A 25,824-nucleotide genomic window follows, 5' to 3' on the forward strand; every position below is an offset into this window, starting at 1 on the left:
TTTCCAAAACTAACCCCCAAAATCTTTAAAGTGGGTTTTTGTGTCAAAAAAAGAAAGTCCACTAAATAGTAAAATGCCAAAATGCCAATTTTTTTCTGCATGATTTGCCACAGCATCACTCCTGGATCTCTAATGAATGTATAAACCAAATTAGAAGGGTGATAGGTGTATACTTTTGACTTACCCCCAAAACTTTAAAGTGAGTTTTGGTGCAAAAAAAGTTAAGTCAAGTCCACAAAATGGTAAAATGCAAAAAAATCTGCATGATTTTGCCATAGCATCATTCCTAGACCTCTAATGAATGTATAAACCAAATAAGAAGGGCATGAGGTGTATACTTTTGGACTTACAAGCTTTCAAAAAACTTACTCCAAAAATTTTAAAGTGGGTTTTGGTGCCAAAAAAGTTAAGTCCACAAAATGGTAAAATGCGAAAAAAATCACGATTTTTTTCAGCATAATTTTGCCATAACATCACTCCTAGACCTCTAATGAATGTATAAACCAACTTAGAAGGGCATGAGGTGTATACTTTTGGACTTACAAGCTTTCCAAAAACTTATTCCAAAAACTTTAAAGTTTTGGGGTGGGACGCGGGCGCCGATGTGACAGCATTAGCTCTCGGTTACTCGTAACTGGTGAGCTAAAAACTGAAATCAATTGACAGTTAACATGTGACTGCACTCCAAACTAAACATTTCATTTAACAATTCTTTAGCTGATAGATCTTCAAATGATGAAACAGATATTTCATCTCGGAATGAGAAAACTGTTCTTTTTCCACTGTTAACTTATACATAGAGCAGTGATCATGAGTTCTTCAAAATGGGCCAAGGTCAAATTTATTTGAATAAACTTTAAAGACTTCATCTGAACATGTTGTTGTAAGCGTATAAATTGCTTAAAACATGGAAGCAACAAGGAGAACTGTACGATCAAATGCTGCTTTAATATAAAGCTACATGTAGGTTAATGTTATTCTAAAGTAGACAAAAATATATCTTGGAGATATCAAAGTCTGAAATTAAAAGAGAACCAAAACTTCTTTAAATATTCTTTGAATTAAAATGCTACAAAGGAAACATTTCCATGATTAGGTCTAAAGCAACTTACAGCCTGAAGTTAAACAATAATTATATCTTGTATCAGTAAAGTACTGATTTCTATGTTGAAATGTTTATAAATTCATAATCTCATTTACATCCAATATAGGAAGGGTATTATTGATGATATACATATAGCTACATGTACTACAGAAACATGCTTCAGCAAAATCACAAACATTTTTACCAAGAAATGAGGATATCTTTCATAGTGTTGTATGCTAATTGCTGTGTGCATTTTGACGAGTTATAGACAATATTCTATCTCCAAAGTTTCAAATTATAAGATTTATAAAAGAAACATTCACTATTGAATCATTTTGTTGTCATAAGATGTGCAAGAGACTTCAGCTCTCAGAAATACAGAATGTATTTGGTTAACCTTTTGAAACAGGATATGTTTAATTTTCCTGTATTAGTTAACCTTGTGAAACAGGATATGTTTAATTTTCCTGTAATATCAAACGTTTTTTATTAATGAATGGGACATATTTGGCCGCCATCTTGAATTAAAATACGAAGATGACAACCCTATGCCAATATCTACAGCTGATTTTTTTTTTAAACGATTCAATACACTGTTTATCTCATTCCGATAAATCTACAGTGAAATTACAGATGACAGGTAAAATTATACTACAAGTTATAAAATATAAAATAAGTTGCTTTCAGTAAGACTAACCACATATTTCGTCAAAAAATGTGAACTGTTTTCAGAGATTTTATTTTTCATGCAAGTAGATAGATGTTATGGTTGAGTTTTTGTTTTATACTAAACGATTTGTTGTCGTTTTATACCCTCCTGGCACTAGGTGGGGTATAAATCCCAGGTCGGAGTAAACTTACATACAATCACCCTTGCATTTGATAAGAACGCTGACGCAAGAAAAAGAAATTGAAGCATCTGACTGAAAATGACTGGATAGAAATGCGATAGCATAATGAATAGAACTTCATGAGGGTCGTACTTATTTACATCTGTTCCTACGTCATGTGTTTTCCACTACATGTAAGTCTCTGGATTTCCAATATACCTGTTAGATCATCCAGTCCTCATATAAAAAGACATATACTCCATGAACTTAGCAACAAAATCATCTCAACTCTAAAGGTAGCCATCTCACTTATGTAAGTACACAACATTTCTCTAGAGAAAAAGTGCTTAGATATAAATATCATCTTGATAATGGCTTTACACATTGAATAGGAACACAAAAAAATTCCTCCCTAGATTTTACTGCCCACTGTGAGTTCAGTAACAGCAGGCAGAAGTCCAATCCTTTGACACGGTATTCTGGGGGTGTTACCGCTGTACTGTACTGTACTTCAAGTTGAAATATCATCTGCACAATTCCACAAGACAGTATGTAATGTTAATGGCCAAGGTCTGTAAAGTGATCCAATGCCTGATGATGGAGGTGCTCATCTGCCTTTCACCAGTTTGATGACATCAGGATTTGACTTTTTTTCCTGTTCCTGATTAAAGATATTCAAATTGTCAATTGTTACAAATTATAGGACAGAGCAAAATTATCACATTGTAATATATCATACGGCAGAATAAAATTTTAAATTTTGTTATATTGCTATACGTGATACAAAATCATAACATGGTAATATTGCTACATGTATGATGTACGATGACAACACTAGGGGTACAGCATTAGTTTTATGCATCTTCAAATATTTTAAACGGCTGAGGAAAGACCTATACATGTACAATGTACCAGTGTAATTTATGCACGGAAAAAATAGGATGGATTAAAGTTAGCTCAATCTTAATATTGTTAAATTTATTATACCATATAATCTATAATGGAATCATTATATTGATTAGATAGAAACTTACAGATTTTTTCTGAATTCCAACATCCCATATTTTTGTATTTTTCGTCCTGAAAGAGATGTTTGTACAACATATGAATACAGTCCAGCAGGGTTACTTTTATGTTGTAACACTAACCAGCAAAAATTCAAAGAAATACAAATATATGAACCAAAACAAGTTCTTTATTTGCTATCTTAACAATATATACAACAAGAGATCCCAGAGGGATCTTGGCACCCACAATTAAATGATCTTTATTGGATCTATGTCAGACTGATCTTCTCTCTACTTTTCTCTTCTTTCTTTTTTCCTCTTACTTACCGGTATTTGATAACATAGAACCTACATGTGAATTTTGAGAAATATCCTTCCAGTTCTTTTCAAGAAATATAAATAACTACTTCTAAAAATTCCTGTTGGCCATTTTGTTTTTCAGGTCAATAATCTAAATTCTATTGACATACAAAGAGACCAAGGGAACCTACACATGAAGTTTTAGGAATATCCCTCCAGTAGGCAGTACTTTTCAAGGAATAGTGATAATAAGTATTGTTTACAGACGGACGACAGGCAGACAACGAACCACAGAGGTATTGGAGGTACTGCGGTATCTACTAGTACAATTGTTAAATAAAACAGTATTGTAGGACCTGTATCTGTGTCTGTCCCAGGGATCAACACACAGTATTGTAGGACCGTTATCTGTGTCTGGCCCAGGGATTAACACACAGTATTGTAGGACCTGTATCTGTGTCTGGGATCAACAAACAGTATTGTAGGACCTGTATCTGTGTCTGGCCCAGGAATCAACACAGTATCATAGGACCTGTATCTATGTCTGGCCCAGTTATCAACACACAGTATTGTAGGACCTGTATCTGTGTCTGGCCCAGGGATCAACACACAGTATTGTAGGACCTGTATCTGTGTCTGGCCCAGGGATCAACACACAGTATTGTAGGACCTGTATCTGTGTCTGGCCCAGGGATCAACACACAGTATTGTAGGACCTGTATCTGTGTCTGGCCCAGGGATCAACAAACAGAATCGTAGGACCTGTATATGTGTCTGGCCCAGGGATCAACACACAGCATTGTAGGACCTGTATCTGTGTCTGGCCGAGGGATCAACACACAGTATTGTAGGACCTGTATATGTGTCTGGCCCAGTTATCAACACACAGTATTGTAGGACCTGTATATGTGTCTGGCCCAGTTATCAACACACAGTATTGTAGGACCTGTATCTGTGTCTGGCCCAGTTATCAACACACAGTATTGTAGGACCTGTATATGTGTCTGGCCCAGTTATCAACACACAGTATTGTAGGACCTGTATATGTGTCTGGCCCAGGGATCAACACACAGTATTGTAGGACCTGTATCTGTGTCTGGGATCAACACAGTATTGTATGACCTGTATCTGTGTCTGGGATCAACACACAGTATTGTAGGACCTGTATCTGTGTCTGGGATCAACACACAGTATTGTAGCTATATAGGACCTGTATCTGTGTCTGGCCCAGGGATCAACACACAGTATTGTAGGACCTGTATCTGTGTCTGGCCCAGGGATCAACACACAGTATTGAAGGACCTGTATCTGTGTCTGGCCCAGGGATCAACACACAGTATTGTAGGACCTGTATCTGTGTCTGGCCCAGGGATCAACACACAGTATTGTAGGACCTGTATCTGTGTCTGGCCCAGGGATCAACACACAGTATTGTAGGACCTGTATCTGTGTCTGGCCCAGGGATCAACACAGTATCATAGGACCTGTATCTGTGTCTGGCCCAGTTATCAACACACAGTATTGTAGGACCTGTATCTGTGTCTGGCCCAGGGATCAACACAGTATCATAGGACCTGTATCTGTGTCTGGCCCAGGGATCAAAACACAGCATCGTAGAACCTGTGTCTGGCTCAGGGATCAACACACAGTATTGTAGGACCTGTATCTGTGTCTGGCCCAGGGATCAACACAGTATTGTAGGACCTGTATCTGTGTCTGGCCCAGGGATCAACACAGTATCATAGGACCTGTATCTGTGTCTGGCCCAGGGATCAACACAGTATTGTAGGACCTGTATCTGTGTCTGGCCCAGGGATCAACACAGCATCATAGGACCTGTATCTATGTCTGGCCCAGGGATCAACACACAGTATCGTAGGACCTGTATCTGTGTCTGGCCCAGGGATCAACAAACAGAATCGTAGGACCTGTATCTGTGTCTGGCCCAGTTATCAACACACAGTATTGTAGGACCTGTATCTGTGTCTGGCCCAGGGATCAACACAGTATCATAGGACCTGTATCTGTGTCTGGCCCAGGGATCAACAAACAGAATCGTAGGACCTGTATCTGTGTCTGGCCCAGGGATCAACACACAGTATTGTAGGACCTGTATCTGTGTCTGGCCCAGGGATCAACACACAGTATTGTACCGATGGTACAGCATTAGCTCATGGTTACTATTAATAAAATGTTTACATTATAACAAATCCTATATCATGAATTATATATTATAACAAATGCTATATCATGAACTATACATTGTAAAAAATCCTATATCATGCATTATACATTTAAAAAAATTCCTATATCATGACCTATCCATTATATTAAAATCATGAACTGTTTGAATTATTCATTGTAATAAATCCTCTAATTAAAATCAAAAATTACACACAGCCATACTTACTCATATCCAAGCTTGCGTAGAATTTGTCCAATAAGTGTTTGCGTGATGTTCAAATCTGGGTGTTTTAATTTAAGAGCAGTCCTCAGATTCACTGTGGTAAAGGTTATATTCTTACTCTCCATTTCTTGTACAACTTCTATGAGAGCTTCCTCTGCCGCCTCCTCCAGTCTTCCCTTGATTGATTCCATTTCTCCCCCAACACAACCTGAATATTTTAATTACTGGTATTACTCAGAACTCAGAGACAAAATGAAAAGGGAGAGAATAGCAGGAAATATGTGTGATATTATCAATGAAGAAATGGAACTCAGTTAAAAGAGTTATGTTTTGATTTTGTTACAGTTTACTGGGTTAATTGCCCCAATCAACAACAAAAGTAAAGCAGAAGTGGTGTTCTTGAACAGGAAGACAATTGACATGCTATCTAGAGCTTTTGGGATCAGGGTTACTTGCTCAGGAACACAACCATGAGTGTGCCTGTGATCTTAACTTCCTGATTAAACACAAACTACCCTTGGAAGGAATGGAACTACAGATCTCTGAAAATGAGAAGGGATAATATATCCATAAATTGGAAAAAGTATTTCAGGCCATAAAAAAATAATTAATTGGTTCTTAGGCCTGCCCACATCCAAATAGATGTAGTCGCGTTACCGATTTTAGTGCAAAAACAATAAAATAAAATTGCCTTAAATTGCCCTGAATTCCTGGTCCGGACTTATGTCCGGATTATTAGTCACGTAACTGCATTTCCTTCATCACGATGGAGACATTTTCAACTGACTTTTTATGAACTCTTTTTCATACTTCCCAAGCAAATTTTTGTATTTCTATCTATCAAAATTTCGTGAAAATCGTCTGAATGGCTAGGATGTCTTTTCGCCATATCCCATCTCCTTTTTGAGAAGTAAAGTACTTCCGTTCGCTTTTGGGTGTTATCAGGGCAAAGATAATGTATTCAATACATTTTATGAGGCAGAATAAGACATTTCATGCATTTCTGAAGTATTTTTTAATCTTCAAAAGCAGGCAAGTTCGTCTGGTTTCTTCTTGATTATGACTTCTGCTTCCGTTTTAAAACTCAGAAAGTCGCTGAAAAAAGTTGCTTTTCAGCATTTGGGACACGGAAATGATGGTCGTTAGTCGCGTCTGACAGGTAGTCGCTTAATTCAGGTCACTAGTATAGTAAATAACATTAGGAGGAAAAAATACGGTCGCATATGAAAGGAAGTCATTTAATTCAGGTGGTCGCTAAGGCAGGTTTGACTGTACCTGCTGAAAAATTCCTATAATAAGCTCTGAGGCCAACTCACTCGAGGCATTCCCATACTTGGTCATTAAAGCTTGATCAAAATCTATTTAAAAATAAAATATATTTAAACAAGAGGCCCATGGGCCTTAACAGTCATCTGACTCTAAATTAAAGACCCTTATACTATTGTAGTATGCATTCTCTGTAGCAGGTATAGTGGCACTGTGGGCCATGGTGGCCATCTTGGAATTTGGATTAACCCGAAAAATAATAAAACTTGATCAAGACTATCTCATGATCATTTCTGGTAAGTTAGAGCTGAATCCCACAGGTGAAATTTGAGAAGTTTTAAATAGGTGTTGTTATGGAAAACCATGATTGCGCAATCATATTACAAAATGGCCGTCGTGGCTGCCATGTCAAAGTTTTTACGAGGCCGAAAAATAACAACACTTTGTTGGCTCTCCTTCCTTAACATCCTCACCAATGTCCAGCTCAATGGCACCAGTGGAACTGGAGAAGAAGTTTAAAATGTTTTTCAAGATGGCTGCCATGGTGGCCATCATGGATTTCTGACCGACCTGAAAAATAACAACACTTCCTCAGGACCATCCCAGGATCATTTCAGGCAAGTTTCAGCTCAATCTCACCAGTGGAACTTCAGAAGAAGTTTCAAATGTGTTTTCAAAATGGCGGCTGCGGCGGCCATCTTGTTGGATTTCAGACTGACCCGAAAAATAACAACACTTGGTCAGGACCATCCCAGCATCATTTCAGGCAAGTTTTAGCTCAATCCCACTAGTGGAACTTGAGAAGAAGTTTGAAATGTGAAAAGTTTACGCACGGCGGACGACGACGGACGAAACATGATGGCTATAGGTCATCCTGACCCTTCGGGTCAGATGACCTTAAATTGAAGATACTAGAGAGCTAACAATGATTTTCTATAAATAGCTATGGTGACCTTTGTGGCAAGGGGATCCCAAAGCACTGACAAAAGGTTACTCCATTACAAGGAGATAACAATAATACATGGAGGAGGTTGCGTAAGTCTGATACACAGACTACACAACACTTCCTCCAATAGAGCAAATTGCAGACTGAATAGGATCAGAGGTTGTCCTTTAAAAGATAACTTCATACAGAATAGATGATGCACCATCACATCAGCCAAATGGAGCTTTGTGTCAAGTGACCGTGTTGTATAACTTAATGCTTTCTATGATGTTTATTTTGATAAAATTACTGGAAAACAAACTCACGTTTGATAGCCATATCTTTGTCATTCGCAAAATCCAATTTCTTCTTCAATACACGTGTTGGTATACCTAAAAACAAGAAGAAAAGAATGTGAAATATCATCAAAACTTACATGCTGGTATGGCTTATATACAGCTCAAAAAAATATCTTACTGTTTAGTCAAAATCCCTGAAAGCATCAGGTTATGAAAGTTGTTAATTTGATACTGAAAATCATTTAATACTGATTTGAAATATGTACAAAACACCTTCAAAAAAATGATTGACAACAATGAATCACATAAATAGTCCTTTGGACTGATTACATAAATATATTTCGAAGACATTACATGTCTGCAAAAACCACATGTTCAATAAAAAAAATTTCTCAACGATATATTGCATCCACTTTCTATATTATGCTAAGTGCATGTGCTGAATCAACTGAAAAACATGTTTTATTGAAACCACACTCATAGAAGCTATGACATCTATATAGACAGTTCCTTCCAGGATCCATTTTGCCAAAATTTGCGATATTTATCACCTGTGGCTTCATATAATCTCTTCATGGGGCTGTTTATGTTTCTTGTAGTACCAGCTCTCTCCTCATCTTCAAAATACTGTAGTACATTTCTCAACACATTTTCCACCTGTTAAACACAGAAAATTCTTCATACACATATTTTGAATAAAAACAGTATCACCTGAATTAAAACTATACTGATAAATGGTGTCACTTCATTATCAGCATCACTGAAAAACAACTTTGCAATTTTAAAGTAACTTTTTAAAAAAAAAATTAAGGGACATTTTTCATAATGTTACCATGATTATAATACATTGTATACATTTGTGTTGAGTGCAAAGTTTAGTTAATTAACATGATATAGCAGATTTAAACTGGGTATAGCAATTTTTTTGAAATATCTTAAATCTTTTTCTGAACAAAAATCTTGGAAAACAACATTTTATCACTTAGAAGATGTACTACAGTCAAACCTGTCTATAGCGACCGCCCAAGGGGAGGCAGAAAAACGGTCACTATAGACAGGTTGCCTTTATAGACAGGTCAAAATTATTGCACCAACCAATTCACTTAAACCTGCCATAAATAAATTGTCATTGAACAGGGCATTCAGAAGACCAGTCAGAAGTTAAATAAATGCATAAACTTTATAAATCTGAAGGGTTTAATATTTAATGATTTGTGGACCCAAACACAAAATATAACTCAAAATGGTCTTATGGATAATTTTTTTTAAATATTTTGTTCTGAAATAATGCTATATGTATCTATCAAATTATCTCCCTTTCTTTCATAAATAAAGAAAAAGAATACACAATAATTAATAAATTAATTATATTTGTGTTACTACTAATTATTTTGTGTTATAGTCTTACTTCTTAAAACCAAAATATTTTTTTTTCTGACCCAAATTGAAATCCGGATATTTGTGTCAGTTTACGACTTTTTATTAGTATTGACTAATTAAAGATGGCGGCAGTACGCAAATACCGACAGCTACGATTAAGAAAGGCATTATTGGCTTTCTTGTGAGTAAATCTTGTTGACAGATATGACCAGTGTTTGTTATTGAAGTGATGTATCCTAGTTGTAATCACAAAATTAACTGACCGTGTCAAATGAAGCCACCTGTGCACAGTTGTAATGTAATACCGACACGCATGGTGACCCGACTCCTCTCTTACCGAGCCCCAGGCCAGGGCAGCTACAGTAATTATAGGCTAACAGGTGGTAGGGGTCTTTTGTTTATATACTCAGGCCAGGGTTGTGGTGGTCCTTTGTTTGTATAATCAAGCCAGGGTCGATGTGTCTGAATTTTCCGGGGATTTTATGAGGGATGACTGCCGAGAGCAGAAGATGGCTGGCAGAAATCGGTCGCTATAGAAAACAAATTAGCGACCACCGTTCCGAAATCACCGGTCGTTAGCCGCATTAGACAGGTAGTCGCTATACAGAGGGTCGTTATATAGTAAAATCTCACGGGGAATCTTAAAACCGGTCGTTATAGACAGGCAGTCGTTATATACAGGGGGTCGTTAGAGCAGGTTTGACTGTATATATATATGTATCAGTTTATTTGAGAAAAAAAACCATGACCACTTAAAATATTCATACAAGAACACTACTGAAAATTAGACAAGTACTTGTTGGAGAGAAACTTACACTTATATCCACTTTATTTTTCATCTTTTCCCTAATACGGTTGGCTGTCCTCACCAGATTGGCATGTATTGATCGACTACACTCTGTTTCATCTCCTTCAGCATTCTCCAGCAGCACAGTGTTGACGACAGCTGGACCAGTATCCAGCATGTTCTGTTTAGCCATCATCTTTATCTGTGTTACAAATTATATCCATTATAAACTATAACCTGGCTCAAAACTGATAAAAAAGTAATTCTGTTAACTAAATTTACAGTACAATATATATACCGATGTGCTGAAACTTGGATGCTTGATAATCAATATACTTTATGCTATTACCAACCTCCAAAACTTACATACTTTATGCTATTATCACCCTTCAAAGCTTCTTTTTTCATTTTCTAATTTTAAAGCGAACTTAAATCATTTACATGTCCTGAAGAAAAACTCTGCCTTTCTATTGATTTTGCATGTAAATACTGATTACCATTACCATTTTAGGGTGATATTATATTCTTATTTCATTTCCTGGTGTGAATTAGTCATTTCTATACTTCGGGTCATTTGATGCATTTTTGTGAGAATCAGAATATATGCTGGTGGCAATATTAATGAAACCTCTTTCAACATTTTCTTTGAATAAAATGTATTTTAAAATGATGCTAATTCAGTTGAATTGGGCTAGTACTATTCCACCATGTTTCATCTTTAGGCAATTCATTTCTAATACAAACTTGCCGACAGGCCAATGATACTGAAAATCTGTTTCTTTCAACATTAAAATGTAACAGTGACCGACATTACCTGTTTTCTGATCTTGACTTGGTTAAGACCATCTGGTTTGGGTAAATGTCCATGTGGCTGGTCGTTGCGCATGAAGCAATCATCACCCTCCTGAACCACACCGGCTCCACAGCTGTATTGCTTCCCCCTCACGGCACACCTCCAGTACCTCCTTTGGATTCGATCAGCCTGATCTCGCTTTCCCTAAGATTTATTTTTTAAAGAAAATCCTAGTTAAGAAGAGTTTTTCCCAACAAAGCAATTGCACAATCATTTTTAAACAACAATGAAAACACTCATGTTTATCGCAGTTCTGTTAAAATGAAAACAAATTCATGAATTATTGTATTTCCTGTAATGAACCAACTCCCTACATTAAATCAGTTTATGTGTCGGCCATCTGGACTTATTAAAAGATAAATATATACTTAAAAAATCGTAGAAGGATATAGGTTATAGAGCCAACACGGATTGTCCTAGATTGGTTGGGTATTAGGTTCCTTTACTCCTCCTCTGGAGACCCGGGAGTATACAGGGTGATTGAGCAGTAGGGAAAATCAGGTGAAGACAATCATAACAACTTTGGAGTAGGTTCTTTATATTTATTACTAACCATCAACCAATTTCACCCTCTACGGGCTTTGTCAGAACTGTCTTGGCAAAGCCCTTAGAGGGTGAAACTGGTTGATGGTTACTAATTATATATTATAAATACAAAGAATCTACTCCAAAATTGTTGTGATTGATACTCTTCACCTTAAGGTAGCACACCACAGTAAGACAGCCTGGCCATGGGCAATTTTTTTGTTAAGCAAATAACTCCTGTATTATGATATGCATAAAAAATGAAAAAATAAATGTACACTATAATTGGTATATCCAGTATGAAGTAGTACATACAGGCTTCACATTTATTAAAACAAAAATCAATAAATTGGTTCCGGATTTTAAATATCCGGATTTTCCGAACGTGTGTTTACACAGGAAATTTAGTTTCGCCTACAGCGCAAAATGGAAGCCCACAGAAAAGGTAAGATAGCGGAAAAACTTAATTTACAACATATGTCCAAACAAGATTAATTCTGTCTTTGGGATAGAGATATTTAATTTTAAATAGGTTTCAGAAAAAAAATTGTGTAGAGAATTGTGCCATTTTGGGTCAAATATCATAATATTTTGCAATTTTTGAGAATTTTTTAAGCTGTTACCATGGTATTCACAGCTCTAAAAATCACAGAAAATATCAGTTTACTTATCCTTCAGAGCTCTATTAAAATTGCAAATGTTGTACAGATTTCAAATATATATACTTTATTAGAGGTTATATGTAAGGTTAACTGGCAATGTTTACATATCTAAAGCATGTGCCATATTTTTCAGAATTTGGCATTTTTACTGTACACTGCTACCTTATAAGGGCTGAAAAATGTTATTTTTTGGAAATTGTGCTTAATTATGCTTGATTAAGCTTCATTTTAGTTCATTATTGCTCAAAAATGCATAAAAACAATTTAAAACTTGTTTATTATCAGGCTTGTCATATTAGAGGAATCAAGGGAGGTAACTCGCATATTTACCCATTTTAAGGGTGGGTTAATTAAGCATAATGTTAATGAGTCAGTGTAAATTGAAAAGATATTCTATGTTTTATAACAAACCCAAAATAACTTATTGGGTATCTAACAAACCATATAGACTGAATTCTGGTTTGTTTTACCTGATTTATTACCCCGTATCCATGGAAACTATTACAGTAAGTGTTATTTTTTGAAATATTTGGTGAAACCATTATTTTCAATTTATTTATACATTGGTAAGCATGTAATTTCAATTGATGGAGTGTACGGTTGATACAATATTGTCAATTATTGTCACTTCCTTCGGTAAAGCAGAAAAAATAGCATTTTCCGCATAAAATGGGATCAGCGGACACTTTCATATGATCATTGGTACATATCTGAATTACCGGGGTGGAAACAGATGACTGTGATGTCATAGGCATGACATTTTGAAATCTTGGATGTCATGTCATGATTTATCAGTTAGAATATTGCATGTGTTGCTAAGCTGAGGTTTGGAAAGGAATTTGGTTATTTATTATGACCCCATTGAGTATTTATGACGTCATAGATACCATCTGATGACGTCATAGTTACTGATGACGTCATGGTAACTATGACGTCATATTACAAGGCTAAATTTGATAGTTGTATAGTATTTTTTGCTTGATTACATGCACAGAGACTCAAAGTACCACATTCAACTCAAAACACAACTTTATTCAAGAGATATACAGAATTATGGGAGTTTTCATCTTTAAAATTACCTCCCCTTATTACTGGATTGGGAGAAAAAGTTGTCAAAATACACCTCTCAGGGAAATCAGCAATACTCGGTGACTATTAAAGATACACAGTAACCCGATATGTCATTTTGTTCGTCGGAACATATTCTAGACATTCATGGGTTTTTTAGTAAAATTAGAATTAACAAAAGTGATGTATAAGGTAGCACACCACAGTAAGACAGCCTGGCCATGGGCAATTTTTTTGTTAAGCAAATAACTCCTGTATTATGATATGCATAAAAAATGAAAAAATAAATGTACACTATAATTGGTATATCCAGTATGAAGTAGTACATACAGGCTTCACATTTATTAAAACAAAAATCAATAAATTGGTTCCGGATTTTAAATATCCGGATTTTCCGAACGTGTGTAAAGTATTCTATTTTGTAACATTATTTAGAAATTGTAAACCAATACCAACTGAATTATAAAATGATGATATAAGAAAAAGAATACCACAAATGTCACATTTTGGCCAATGTCATTCATTTGCATTTAGAGAAGCTGATTACAAGACTGTCAAACTGTCAAGAAAATTTTTCATTTTAAATACATGTACATGTAATCCCTTTTTTTGTTTCAGCCATCCATTGAAATATATATTCCAGTTTTTATTCCAGTCAAAGATCTAGACTGCCCATTGATTTTATCTGATCTGAATGATCATTTGTGAATTCGTTGAATTATTTTGAGCGAGAAATATTTTTTTTTGTTTTAATACTTCAATCAGATTAAAAGGATGACAATATAAATATAGCATATCCTACCTTACACTTCCCTTTTGCCTTTGCATTGACACATGATGTGCGGCGAAGAGTGTAGCCATATCCAAAGTTATCCATCAATTTAGGAAGGCCCCTTTGTGAGGCTGAATCAATCACTTCAAATGTCAACGACTTACTGCAGGTGTTTGATGCAGCTCTAATATGGAGAAAATCAACAAAAATTACTTGCTCTATAATTTGACGGACCCAGTGTTTTTCTTGGCCATTGGAAAATGGGACTCATCAAGCTAGATTTCATGCTATCATATAAAAAGTACCAATTTTGAAAATTCTGGAAATTTTTGTAATTAGATTGGAAAAAATAAACATCATACACAATTTGGAATGAGGCCAAAATATATTCGGACCAAAATATATAGGCAGAAAAAACTATAAACATCTAGATTTTCTGTAGACTGGAGGTAATAAACCAAATAATGTTTTGATATATACAAGGTTTATCCAAATGTTAAATCAAAAGGTTTTTTTTTGCAGCATTTCAAAGGTATATGTTTGGCAATATAATAATTACCAGAGTATTGATGTCTTTCTTTCAATGCTTGGTGTAAACACTGACACTTTAACATTTGTCCTTCTCATCAATTACATAGCACCTGATCCCCACTACATGTATGTTATATGCTGCTTTTACAACGACAGTGACATGGAGGTTCCAAAATGTTCTGGAGAAAATATTGCAAATTTCCCATCATTAACATACCTGCCTCAACAACCACCTGAATTAAGCGACTTCCTTTCGTGTGTGTATTGTTTATCGAGTAATTTCCCCTCCCAATGATGTTCTGCATTTACTAATTATGTGAACCTGGATTAAGAGATCACTTGTCATGAGACAGTGATATTATCCAATAACTTACTGTATAGCCATGATAGAGGACGCAGCATCGACTTCTTCCCCACCATCATTTTCACCAGATGTACTACAATCCATAGATGCATCTGCACTTTGTTCTTCCACTATTTGACGTTCTGAATCAACTTTTGAATATAATTTGTTGTCTGCAACTTTGAATCGAGTAATACGGTGTGCATGATCAGTGGCTGTTGTGTCTATCACAATCCTGCAAAAAAAAAAAACGTAAGTCATTAGAGTTTGGATCAACTAAAACTACAATGGCATAACATGTATGTGTTCAGTAGATGCAGTGCTCCAGAAAGCCTGCGTGAATGTGTATTTACACACAATTCTTCGCAAATAACACAAGCAAAATACTCATACTTGCGTCAATAATGCAGGCAAAATCTGGATACTTGCGTCAGACTCAGAATCCAATTTTTAGCAGATCAAATTTCGATACAAGTGGAAAAAAAACACCATTATCCTAAGGTATGGGTAAAAACCCCCCCTGTTCAAAAGTTATCTAGATCACTGAGATAAATATCCCTTACATAGAAATATGCAGAGTACAAAACTTGTTTGTAAGTATTTTTTCATCATCAATCATATAGTGTAAAATAATCTGAATCTATGACCTGTCAGCAGAGGTAAACATCAAAAACAGCTCTCTGCAGATGTAAACATCTAGATCTAGATTTTAAGATCAGAAACAACTGTCTACAGGTTTACATCAGAAATAACTCTCAACAAGTAAAGATAAGAAACAACTGTCTACAGGTTAACATCAGAAATAACTCTCTAGAATTAAACATCAGAAACAATTGTCTACAGGTTAGCATCAGAAACAACCGTCTCTAGAAGTAAACATCAGAAATAATTGTCTACAGGTTAACATCTGAAATAACTCTCAACAAGTAAAGATAAGAAACAACTGTCTACAGGTTAACATCAGAAATAACTCTCTAGAATTAAACATCAGAAACAATTGTCTACAGGTTAGCATCAGAAACAACCGTCTCTAGAAGTAAACATCAGAAACAACCGTCTCTAGAAGTAAACATCAGAAACAACTGTCTACAGGTTAACATCTGAAATAACTCTCTAGAAGTAAACATCAGAAACAACTGTCTACAGGTTAACATCAGAAACAACCATCTCTAGAAGTAAACATCATAAACAACTGTCTACAGGTTAACATCAGAAATAACTCTCTAGAAGTAAACATCAGAAACAACTGTCTACAGGTTAACATCAGAAACAACTGTCTCTAGAAGTAAACATCAGAAATAATTGTCTACAGGTTAACATCTGAAATAACTCTCTAGAAGTAAACATCAGAAACAACTGTCTACAGGTTAACATCAGAAATAACTCTCTAGAAGTAAACATCAGAAACAACTGTCTACAGGTTTACATCAGAAATAACTGTCTCTAGAAGTAAACATCAGAAACAACTGTCTCTAGAAGTAAACATCAGAAACAACTGTCTACAGGTTAACATCTGAAATAACTCTCTAGAAGTAAACATCAGAAACAACTGTCTACAGGTTAACATCTGAAATAACTCTCTAGAAGTAAACATCAGAAACAACTGTCTCTAAATATAAATCCTAAGAGGTAAATATCAGAAATGACTTTCTCCAGATGCAAATATCAGAAATAACTCTATCCAAAGCTAAACAACAGAAACAGGGTTGCCACCTCTCACGTCCTCAGGGGGAGACTCACGATAGTGAAAGGTTTCTCCCACAAAGACCTCTCTCATGCGACGCGAGACAAAATCTTGCGGTTTTTTTTAGGTACCAGTTTCCATGGCATCCTGCTATTGTCAATCATGTCTGGTCCTCATCAATCAGAACACTAGGGCTGGGGCTTGTTAATGCATACATAGCAGGTGTGAAGGCAATTATAATATGTCTGACATAATTAGGACTGGGCAAGCTAGTCCGTAGTCGGGCCGGCTGGGATCTGAGCCATGCGCCAAGTCTCGGACCCTTTGGTCATTTAACCCCTTAACTCCTAACTACGCCAATAGCACGTCGATGTTAGGGAAATGGTCGTATCTCCCTTATTTTTTTACCTATTGAGATTCCGAATATACCTAGTAAAACTGGAGAAAATATCCAACAACATTTGTAAAATTTCATTTGACAAACTTTTCTGATATATTTTATGAGTTGAAAAAACAAACCAACTTTTTTTCGACTATTTTGAATTGTTGACGTCGTGTTTCAGCCAGCGTAATCGTCCAAGCGCGGATTCGGTTTTGTATCTCACATAACTTAAAATATAGCGAGAAATAATGCCTGTAATTCACAGTAGTGGTAGTCAATACTCTCAATATTATGTAAATTCCACTATTTTACAGGAATCCTCCAAAAAGTGATGTTTTTTGTCAATAAAGTACATGTGATGTATGGTTCTATACCTTACGCAGCACAAATCGACAAATTTTAATGATTTTTTTGCATAAAAAATAGTAATCATTACATATACAATTGAAGCCAAGAAAAAACTGACCAAAATACACAATTCTATCATTCATAACGTACCAAATAGATGATTAAAAGTTACCATAAATCCGTATTGTTTTAACGAAACACCGCAGTAACTTGACATCGTGCAAGAGCATGTCGATAACGCAAGCACCTGCGCGAATACGATCGACAACTTTTAGTTTCTGCTGTTTTCATAACGCAATGGTCTTGGTTTCATCAGGAAACATCACTTTTGTGGCACTTTTGTGATAGCACATATTTTGAATACAAATAATAGAAAAATGAATAAATAAGAATAAAGCCGACGACAGCAAAATCTATTTATAGTAATCGGGTATTTCCTAGATGATCACTTTCGGTTTCTAAATGGTGGGATAGACATGTGCCTGGTGCCGATTGTTTTCGCGGACCGAACATATTACCAATACAAGTCGTCACCAAAACAATATGCAGTGACCACTGTCAACTCAACTAACAAACTGGGCATTATGAAGAGCTGCGGACGTAACCTGTATATGGACACAAACAGACAAACAATCATGTTCAGATAAGTAACCCTGATAACGTACATGTAGGTAAGGTAAGTACAAATACAAAAAGTACCAGCAATATCTTATATGTATTTTTTACAAATATACATTCATATCATATGTTTACATGAGTATCTGCATGTAATATTGTTGCTTTAATTTCATTTATTGTGTTACAAGATAGGCCTACGTACATTTGTATATTGGCTCCAAATGAAATATGACCAGTTAAAAAAATATTCACATTAAAATCAATGATTTAGTTCTTGTTTCATTTATTTTTTATTTTATTTTCTTATTCTTCTTTTTTCTTTGTTTGTTGGGGGTGTGGGGGATGTTACAATAAATTTCATCATTACTGTATTTTGTATCAGAATTATCAATATTTATCTCTATGGGTTTAATTTCTAATTTTTACTTTACATCAGTATATCAAATATGTTTGTATGTACAAATAGTAAAAAGTTCTTGATGTTTTTGCTAAATTTCTGTACATGCATGTATCAACTGAAATTAAATGAATTTGCTTGTATTGCATTTCACATAATGAAAATTACATGGGAGATGAAAAAGTGAGACCTATTAATAGAATTTCAGTTTTGCAACAGTGGTATATAAATTCAGAAAAAAAGTCACATGGTATGGTTGATAAAACAGGTGATAGAGGATTACTGAAAATACCAAATAGCTGTTCTTGAGTTTAGCTGGTTGTGAATTCTAAAATATTTGGATCATGGTGTGCTGATATAGGTTGGATTCTTATATATGTATTCATGTTAGGGCTCATATCCCTACCCCCATATTAATATAAGGTGTTTTTATTGTTACTGTGCTTACTACAAATGGATGTGGATCAACATGTGACACACCCAAGCTTTTGTCTGAATTCAAGCATTATATGTTGTGTCAGACTTTTTTTATGTGAAGTAGACTGATACATGTATAAATGTATACAATTGTAGAGATATACATGTATGTAGTTGTACATGTTTCAGTAAGTATTCTATGCCAGTAAAGGCTGGGAACATTGTTGAAAGCAAATAATTTGAATAAATCAAAGATAGACAGATACTTGTGTTGGCAGATATAATGCTGGTTAGCTAGTAATTATCATTTTATGCTTTATTATGATTAATCCTCTAAGGATGCACACAAGACAGAAAAAAATAAGTAATTACAAGTTTTCACAGTTATTATTAGTGAGGAGTGGGACACTGAAGCAGGGTTATAACGTGTATTTCTCTGTTTGAGAGTAACCCTGACTTTCCTCTGACCTAAACACCAAACATAAGACACTTAGATAGAGAGATGTCCTTTATGAGACATATAATGATATCGATCTTACAATCAAAATGTCTAATGTCTGGCAGTAGAGCAAGAAGAAACTCATTGGTGTGCTTATTTGGATTTTCAGAACAATGTTACGAGTATTTGAAACGCAGACTTGGTTGGTGGGATGGGCAAGTTTGTTTAATTTTCTAAAAGTTCATTTCAAGGCTTTTTAAAATATTCCACATTAATAATCTCAATTTTTTTTTTTTTTTTTTTTTATTTATTTTTTAAACAGGACCATGTGAAACAAGCAATCAACAACATTTGAATAAAGTTTATTTTGTATTTCAGGTATTCCCCTTACTTGTAAGGTCTGGAGCTGTCTCAATTTTACTAGCAAGCTTGCATTGGTGTACAAAATTTAATGTGAACATTGGCTTATGGATGATTCTGCCCAATATATGACATCAAAGATAAGCTAATAGATTTATCTTAATTACAAATTCATTTCAATTAAAATATTTATTATCTTATAGCTTCTGAGGATATTTGGTTTTGTTTAAATTGGTCATTATTTTCTGCTTTTCTATATGTATGTGAGCTCATTTCCTATACTTCATAATTTACTTTTTCATTTGAAAGTTTGAAGTGGGCATTATAAATTACCATATTCTTTAGAATAAATCTGTAATGCCTTGCAAAGAAGATATTTTAATTAGTGTATATACATGTATCTGGATGCTTATGATATTGATTTTCTCCCATTTCAAATTTCAGGTACATCAGCTTTATGACTTTATTTATATGGATATTTGTGGTGTGACCAATACTAGAAGATAAATGCCATCCCCTACCACCAGAGACAGCAGATTTAGGCATAGTTTCCCTTTAGCTATCATCTCCCATTATTCTATGTCATTGATTAAACTTACATAACTTAATATTTGTGTTGGTGTTGTTTTTCAACTGCTTCCAAGTTGAATCATCTTAAGTAAATTATTATTTTCAAAAACATGGTACATCAATATTTCATTTATACCAAATATGGCTTGCCTGGCCATGTAATAAATATAGTTCAGAATTCTTTATAATCCATAATAAACATGTAACCAACCATGTTCAAGTGTTTATATCAATCAACTTGTTTGTCTGCCAAACTGGATTATTCAAACTGAAAATTTCATCAATAACATAGGTTCCTTTGGGGAACTTGGACTTTCTTCTCTTGTCTATATTTCTTCCAATCTATTGTCTATGAATTAAGTCTAGGATTTCTCAACCAGGAAGACATACATACACAGAATGATGAGCAAAGATGGTTATAACCATTTGATTTGCTTGCCTTCAATAATTTCAATTTTTATCAGTAAATCTGTTTTTAGTATACTAGTAGCTATAGTACCAGATGCTATTATGACCCTTTTGTTAATCATCCTATCTCTGTGAACAAGTGGCTAATTATGATAAGTATTGAGAAACTAGAACAAATACAACAAGTGAAGAAGATCTGAAACAACAAAATGGTCACTTGCTAAATTGGTAGCCATGGCAACCAAAAATAGATACAGAATGTACATAGATTCAACATGTTGAAGAGAGGAATTGCAATTTTACATTTTCTGCAATGTACATAATGGTAAAATTCACATTGATAAAATCAGCTTCAATATCATGATTTGGAGACACATGTTAGCTGTTGACTAAAACCATGAAATAGGAAAGGAATAAATATAACTAAATATAACTTTTGAAAGATTGATTATTAATGTTAAAACCATGAAAACAACAACCTACTTTTATAATTCTAATACAGCAATCTAAGCTGCAAACAGTTTTACATTTTACATATTTATTCAGATGGGAGCACATGCACATGTTTTTCCAAGTAAAATATCACATTTTTAACTATTTTCACTTCTGGTTGCCATGCATGGTAACGTTTTAAATAAAAAAAAAAGAAGTTTTGTCATAAAACCTGGATAGGTCCTCTTTACAAGATTCAATATATAGATAGACTGCTGACTAAACCATTATACCTGTAATACAAAATCAAATTTCTTACAACGAAGTCTAGGCAGATAAAATGGAAATAAAAACTTGTAACAAAAATCACTGCTTTTAATTTCAGTCAGTAACTATGACAACAACTGCAAATAAAAAGAAAATACTGTTTTTTTGTGTTAATCATCCTTCCTGAAGAGTCATATATATCATTAATTACATAAACTAGCACTAAATTCACTCGCATTGACTTAAAATGTATAAACATATGAAATAAGTAACTTTCTTCATAAAATCATAAAATTTGGTTACCATGGTAACGTCAATAATGCAAAAAACACCACTTTTGTTACTAAATTTGAAAAGGTTTTATTCTCAAGTTTCTAAATATATATCGGTTGTTTACCAAAAATATTGACGCAAAAGTGTGAAAAATCATGATGAACCAAAATGTCGGATTTTTTTCAGTTCCATTAAAAAATCCTGGGAGTTAAGGGGTTAAGCATGGCACGGTTAATTACTGATGTTTGTGATAACATTACAGGCCATCACTTAAAAAAAAACAACACTAATAACAATTGACAATGATTTTCTCCCATGAAAATGATATAAATGTGGAAACATATCATACTGACAGCAATGAAATATTTGTACTGACCGCCATTTTTTATTTGGTAATAGTAAAAGAAGAGCCGGAAGCTGCTATAAAAAAAATACGGATTTTTTTATAGAGGGAGTTGATTAACAAATAAATTAAATAGATATATATATATAAAAAAAGAGAGAGAACATATACATTGAGAAATTAAAATAAATCCAATGATTAAAATATTGTAAGACAAAAAAAAAATATGATAGTTATCAGGTAAATTTTCTGTGAAATTAAATATAAATACATGTACATTATGACTAATTAAACAATATTGGATACTTTATGCTGAAAATTACTGCATAAAAACAATTTTTATCTTGTTGAAATGTTGCTGCACTAAATCTCCCACTTTGAACAATCTCTTGGTGGGGAGATTTCCCACTTAGGCATCTCTAAAGGATGGCAAAGCTGGCCTGCAGAAACTGTCTCCAGAAGAAAATACCCAGAAGTCAAGTAAATATCAGAAACAACTGTCTCGAGAAATGAAAAAAAAAAATAAGAAGATTTTTCTTTTCAGATGATGTTAAGAGATAAAAGCCTGTGTGATCAGTTAGACCTGGTAACTATGCATGTCTGACTGGAGAATCATACCCCAATAATTTTGGTGATCCAGAAGTTGTGCGGATTTGTGAAATTTTAACACTTTCACAATGTATTTATGAAGTAAATTAATTTACCTAATTAAATTAGGTAAATCATAGGAGATACAGCTACAACATGCCTCAGAAAAGATGAGACATCCTATAGGAATGCGATTCATCAGTTAAATAACCAATATGGGGTGGGATTGTTAAAACAACACCTGTTTCACCGACTGCATGCACAGCTTTAAAGTTTTATTGGAACCAAAATAATTTAAAATGTGTCTTAGACATTTTGACAGCAGACTTCACACTTTCATTGATCCCATCACCGAATATAGTGAATGGTGATCATCCTGATGTCTGCAATTCAATACTTACACTTCTTCATTGACATGATCTGGTGGTATGACAAGGTATTGTTCCGAGCCTCCTAGGCCTGTAGTAGTAGAGTTGTTCTCACTCGCCTCAAAAGCCTTGGCAATCAGAGATTGGACCTACATAGTACAAAAAATGTCAAAAATGCATAAAATAACAAGGATGGAGAGTATTGCAACAGCAATACAAAGTCCCATGCCTGAGCTATAAGTGCAACTATTCATTTTCCATTTTTTTTTGAAAAATGGTTTTTCGAGAAAAAAAAACAAATGTGGGATGCACAACTACATGTTAATATACTGATTATGTATACCAAGTTTCGTTAAGATCGGAGTAGTACTTTAGGAGGAGTTGTCCGGACAACTATTGTGTGACTGACAGACAGACAGACAGACGGACGGACGGAGGGTAACCATTAACCTATAGTCCCCCCATTTTTCAAACGGCAGGGGACTAATAAACTGTTTCACATGTACATGTGGAGCAAAAGACATTACATAGAAAAGTAATAACTCATACAGGCAGAAATTTTCCAGGTGTACAATTGCAAGTGACTTCGATTTTTTTAGGTACAGTAATCTTGTACCTAAAAAGTACCTGGTAAAGGCCTACATGTTTGGTTACCAATGAGAACCAAATAGAGCAAATTGTTTAAGATTTTATCAAAATATCTGAAACATTTCATTTTCATACATGTATAATTGATTTGAAATCTTTATTAATGCTTTATCTGATCAATGTTTCTGAAAATTTGTAAGGGAGGATATATAATTTCTACAGCAAGAATGTTACAGCAAGTTGAAATTTAAATCAACGGGTTACATTATATCAAAAACAAGATGTATCTATAGGCTCTATAGTCACTATAACAACAGTTATGTGTCATGACATTGCATAAACTCTTTCAACTGACAAACATATTATGACCCAGTACAACCTCATTTCATAACATCTTATGTATACCTGGAACTAGTTCTATTAATTGTGTGGAAATTGTACATATCATATCAACTAACATCAGTTTTTAATCAACTACAGCTATAAAACTCATGATAGTGAAATTCAGAATGTACTGAAGTTTATTTGATGATTTTTATTACTACTTACCTCTGGTGTAGCTTCAACCTCCATTCTCCTCTATTAATTCACTGTGCACTTAAGTATATAACCGTCATGTAATATTCTGTCAATAACAAAATATAATAGAATAAGATGTAATACTGAGTAAAACATTAAAGATATCCAGCTTTCAATTTTGATTATTACATTACATACATTTTAAAACAAGTGAGTATTGCTAAAACAATAAATGTTCCCTATAAGCCACTGCTAGCTATATAGCTATTACACCCTGATGATAAGTTATTTATAAAGATGGTGCTCTTTGGTGGTAATTTGGGAAAATGAAAGCTAGTACTGTAGTTATAACCAATTTTAATGTATAAACATAAGAAATTTTTAGAATTTTAACTAAGGAATTACATAAATGAAACTTGGATTATCTGAAATTAGTAATGACCTTGACCTTATAACCCTGAACTCAAACTCGTTCAAAATATGGTTATTTATAAGTGTGTGAAGCTTGGTGAAAATCCTTCAAGGAATGAAGTCACTAGATTGCTGACAATGAATTTTCTAAAAAAAAATAGGAACACATGACCTTGGCCTCGACCAAATAACCTTGAAACTAAAACTATAGTCAGAAATATTATGATTCTTAGTAAAGTCTGAAGTTTGATCAAAACGGTAACCCTCAATGAATCTGCACTTCTTTTGCTTTAACTTAACAACTTGTGTGTGAATAGTTTTTTTTTTTTTATCAATTATATATAGTGTCTGAAATTGCTATTTTGGAACAAAAACCAATCCATCAAAAAATATTTTGGGGACGGAGTAAAAACCAAAGACAACAGTTCAAACTAAAGTTGTTTTTAATATGAAAAAGTGGTGCAGTTTTTAATAAAACATACCAAAATCCTAACTTTTGACATTTCATATATGGCACACTCAATTGTATAAGAAAAGAAAAGACTTTCGGAGGAGTTCCCAACCAGTATATATAGGTATTTCTGGTTGATTTTATCATAATCTGTGACTTTGGCATTATGCCCATATGTATTATTAGATATATTATAGGCTGTTGGAATATAATACGGTCACCACTTTTTCAGATGATGCCAGGTAAAACAAAATCCTTTGTGAACCCTGACCGTCACTGTTGATTTGCTAATATTAACAATTTAGGATTGCTTCCTTAATGCATATTTATTGGGATTAGAATCTGTGTGCATCATCAATAACTTAGGTTATAGCTATACATTTTAATTCATACATCCAGGTAACACGTACCATAACAATTGCATGCGATATTCAAAATTAGAAGTTTGTTATCCTCGTCAAAATCTGATCGGCCAGATGCACCCAAGTGATTGTGTTTATGGGCGTGTCATGTTACTAGATGATCCGTTTCAGATACTTAATATATCAGTTTATTTGTTGCAAGCATTAAATACATTGACAAATAAACAAAAAATAGGCGAATGTATCGAGACAAAACAACAAATGTGGTCTAAAAGATAAACACTTCCGATTTGTCGGACAATCATTCTAAGTCAACTCGTGCAACAACCAGGTCTATTCGCCATGTTTAAAAAAATAACACTAACATCTTCAAGGTTTTGACATTCTACAAAATGTTCTATATAATCGGGTTGAATGTTACAAAATTAAAATATCTAGACGTTGCATTTCTGTTTTTGATAACTTACCACTCATTAAATCAATAGATACAATAGTGCGAAATGTCTTCGAACGAATTGACTAATGGATGCGCGCCTCGTTTCGGAGTGTTAAGCATC

The 25,824-nt window shown here is 34.3% G+C and overlaps 1 protein-coding gene across 3 annotated transcripts; it reads right to left on the reverse strand.

Annotated features, from left to right (window-relative positions):
* Positions 1-1,633: 1,633 nt before the first annotated feature.
* LOC117330488 lies at positions 1,634-25,824 on the reverse strand. Of its 3 annotated transcripts, none has more exons than XM_033888792.1 (12): positions 25,735-25,824; positions 24,074-24,149; positions 22,970-23,085; positions 15,074-15,277; positions 14,199-14,352; positions 11,103-11,285; positions 10,317-10,490; positions 8,673-8,778; positions 8,149-8,214; positions 5,635-5,839; positions 2,952-2,997; positions 1,634-2,572 (listed from the first exon to the last, which is right to left on the reverse strand). In XM_033888792.1, exons 2-12 carry the CDS (start codon positions 24,095-24,097, stop codon positions 2,525-2,527), a joined length of 1,326 nt encoding a protein of 441 aa, XP_033744683.1. In that variant the 5' UTR covers positions 24,098-24,149; positions 25,735-25,824; the 3' UTR covers positions 1,634-2,524. The 3 variants fall into 3 exon arrangements, with proteins under 3 accessions (XP_033744683.1, XP_033744682.1, XP_033744680.1); XM_033888791.1 differs by having other exon boundaries at positions 1,634-2,578; XM_033888789.1 differs by having other exon boundaries at positions 1,634-2,581.

This window comes from Pecten maximus, chromosome 7, assembly GCF_902652985.1.
Source record: "Pecten maximus chromosome 7, xPecMax1.1, whole genome shotgun sequence".
In the NCBI taxonomy this organism is placed as follows: Eukaryota; Metazoa; Mollusca; class Bivalvia; order Pectinida; family Pectinidae; genus Pecten; species Pecten maximus.

Excerpts from the sequence above, each read along its gene's own strand:
- LOC117330488 (XM_033888789.1), bottom strand. The coding sequence starts at position 24,097 with ATGGAGGTTGAAGCTACACCAGAG. Across the intron at positions 8,779-10,316 it reads AAAATAAAGTGGATATAAGT|GTGGAAAATGTGTTGAGAAA; the intron begins GTAAGTTTCTCT and ends TGTGTTTAACAG. Across the intron at positions 8,215-8,672 it reads GAGATTATATGAAGCCACAG|GTATACCAACACGTGTATTG; the intron begins GTGATAAATATC and ends TCTTGTTTTTAG.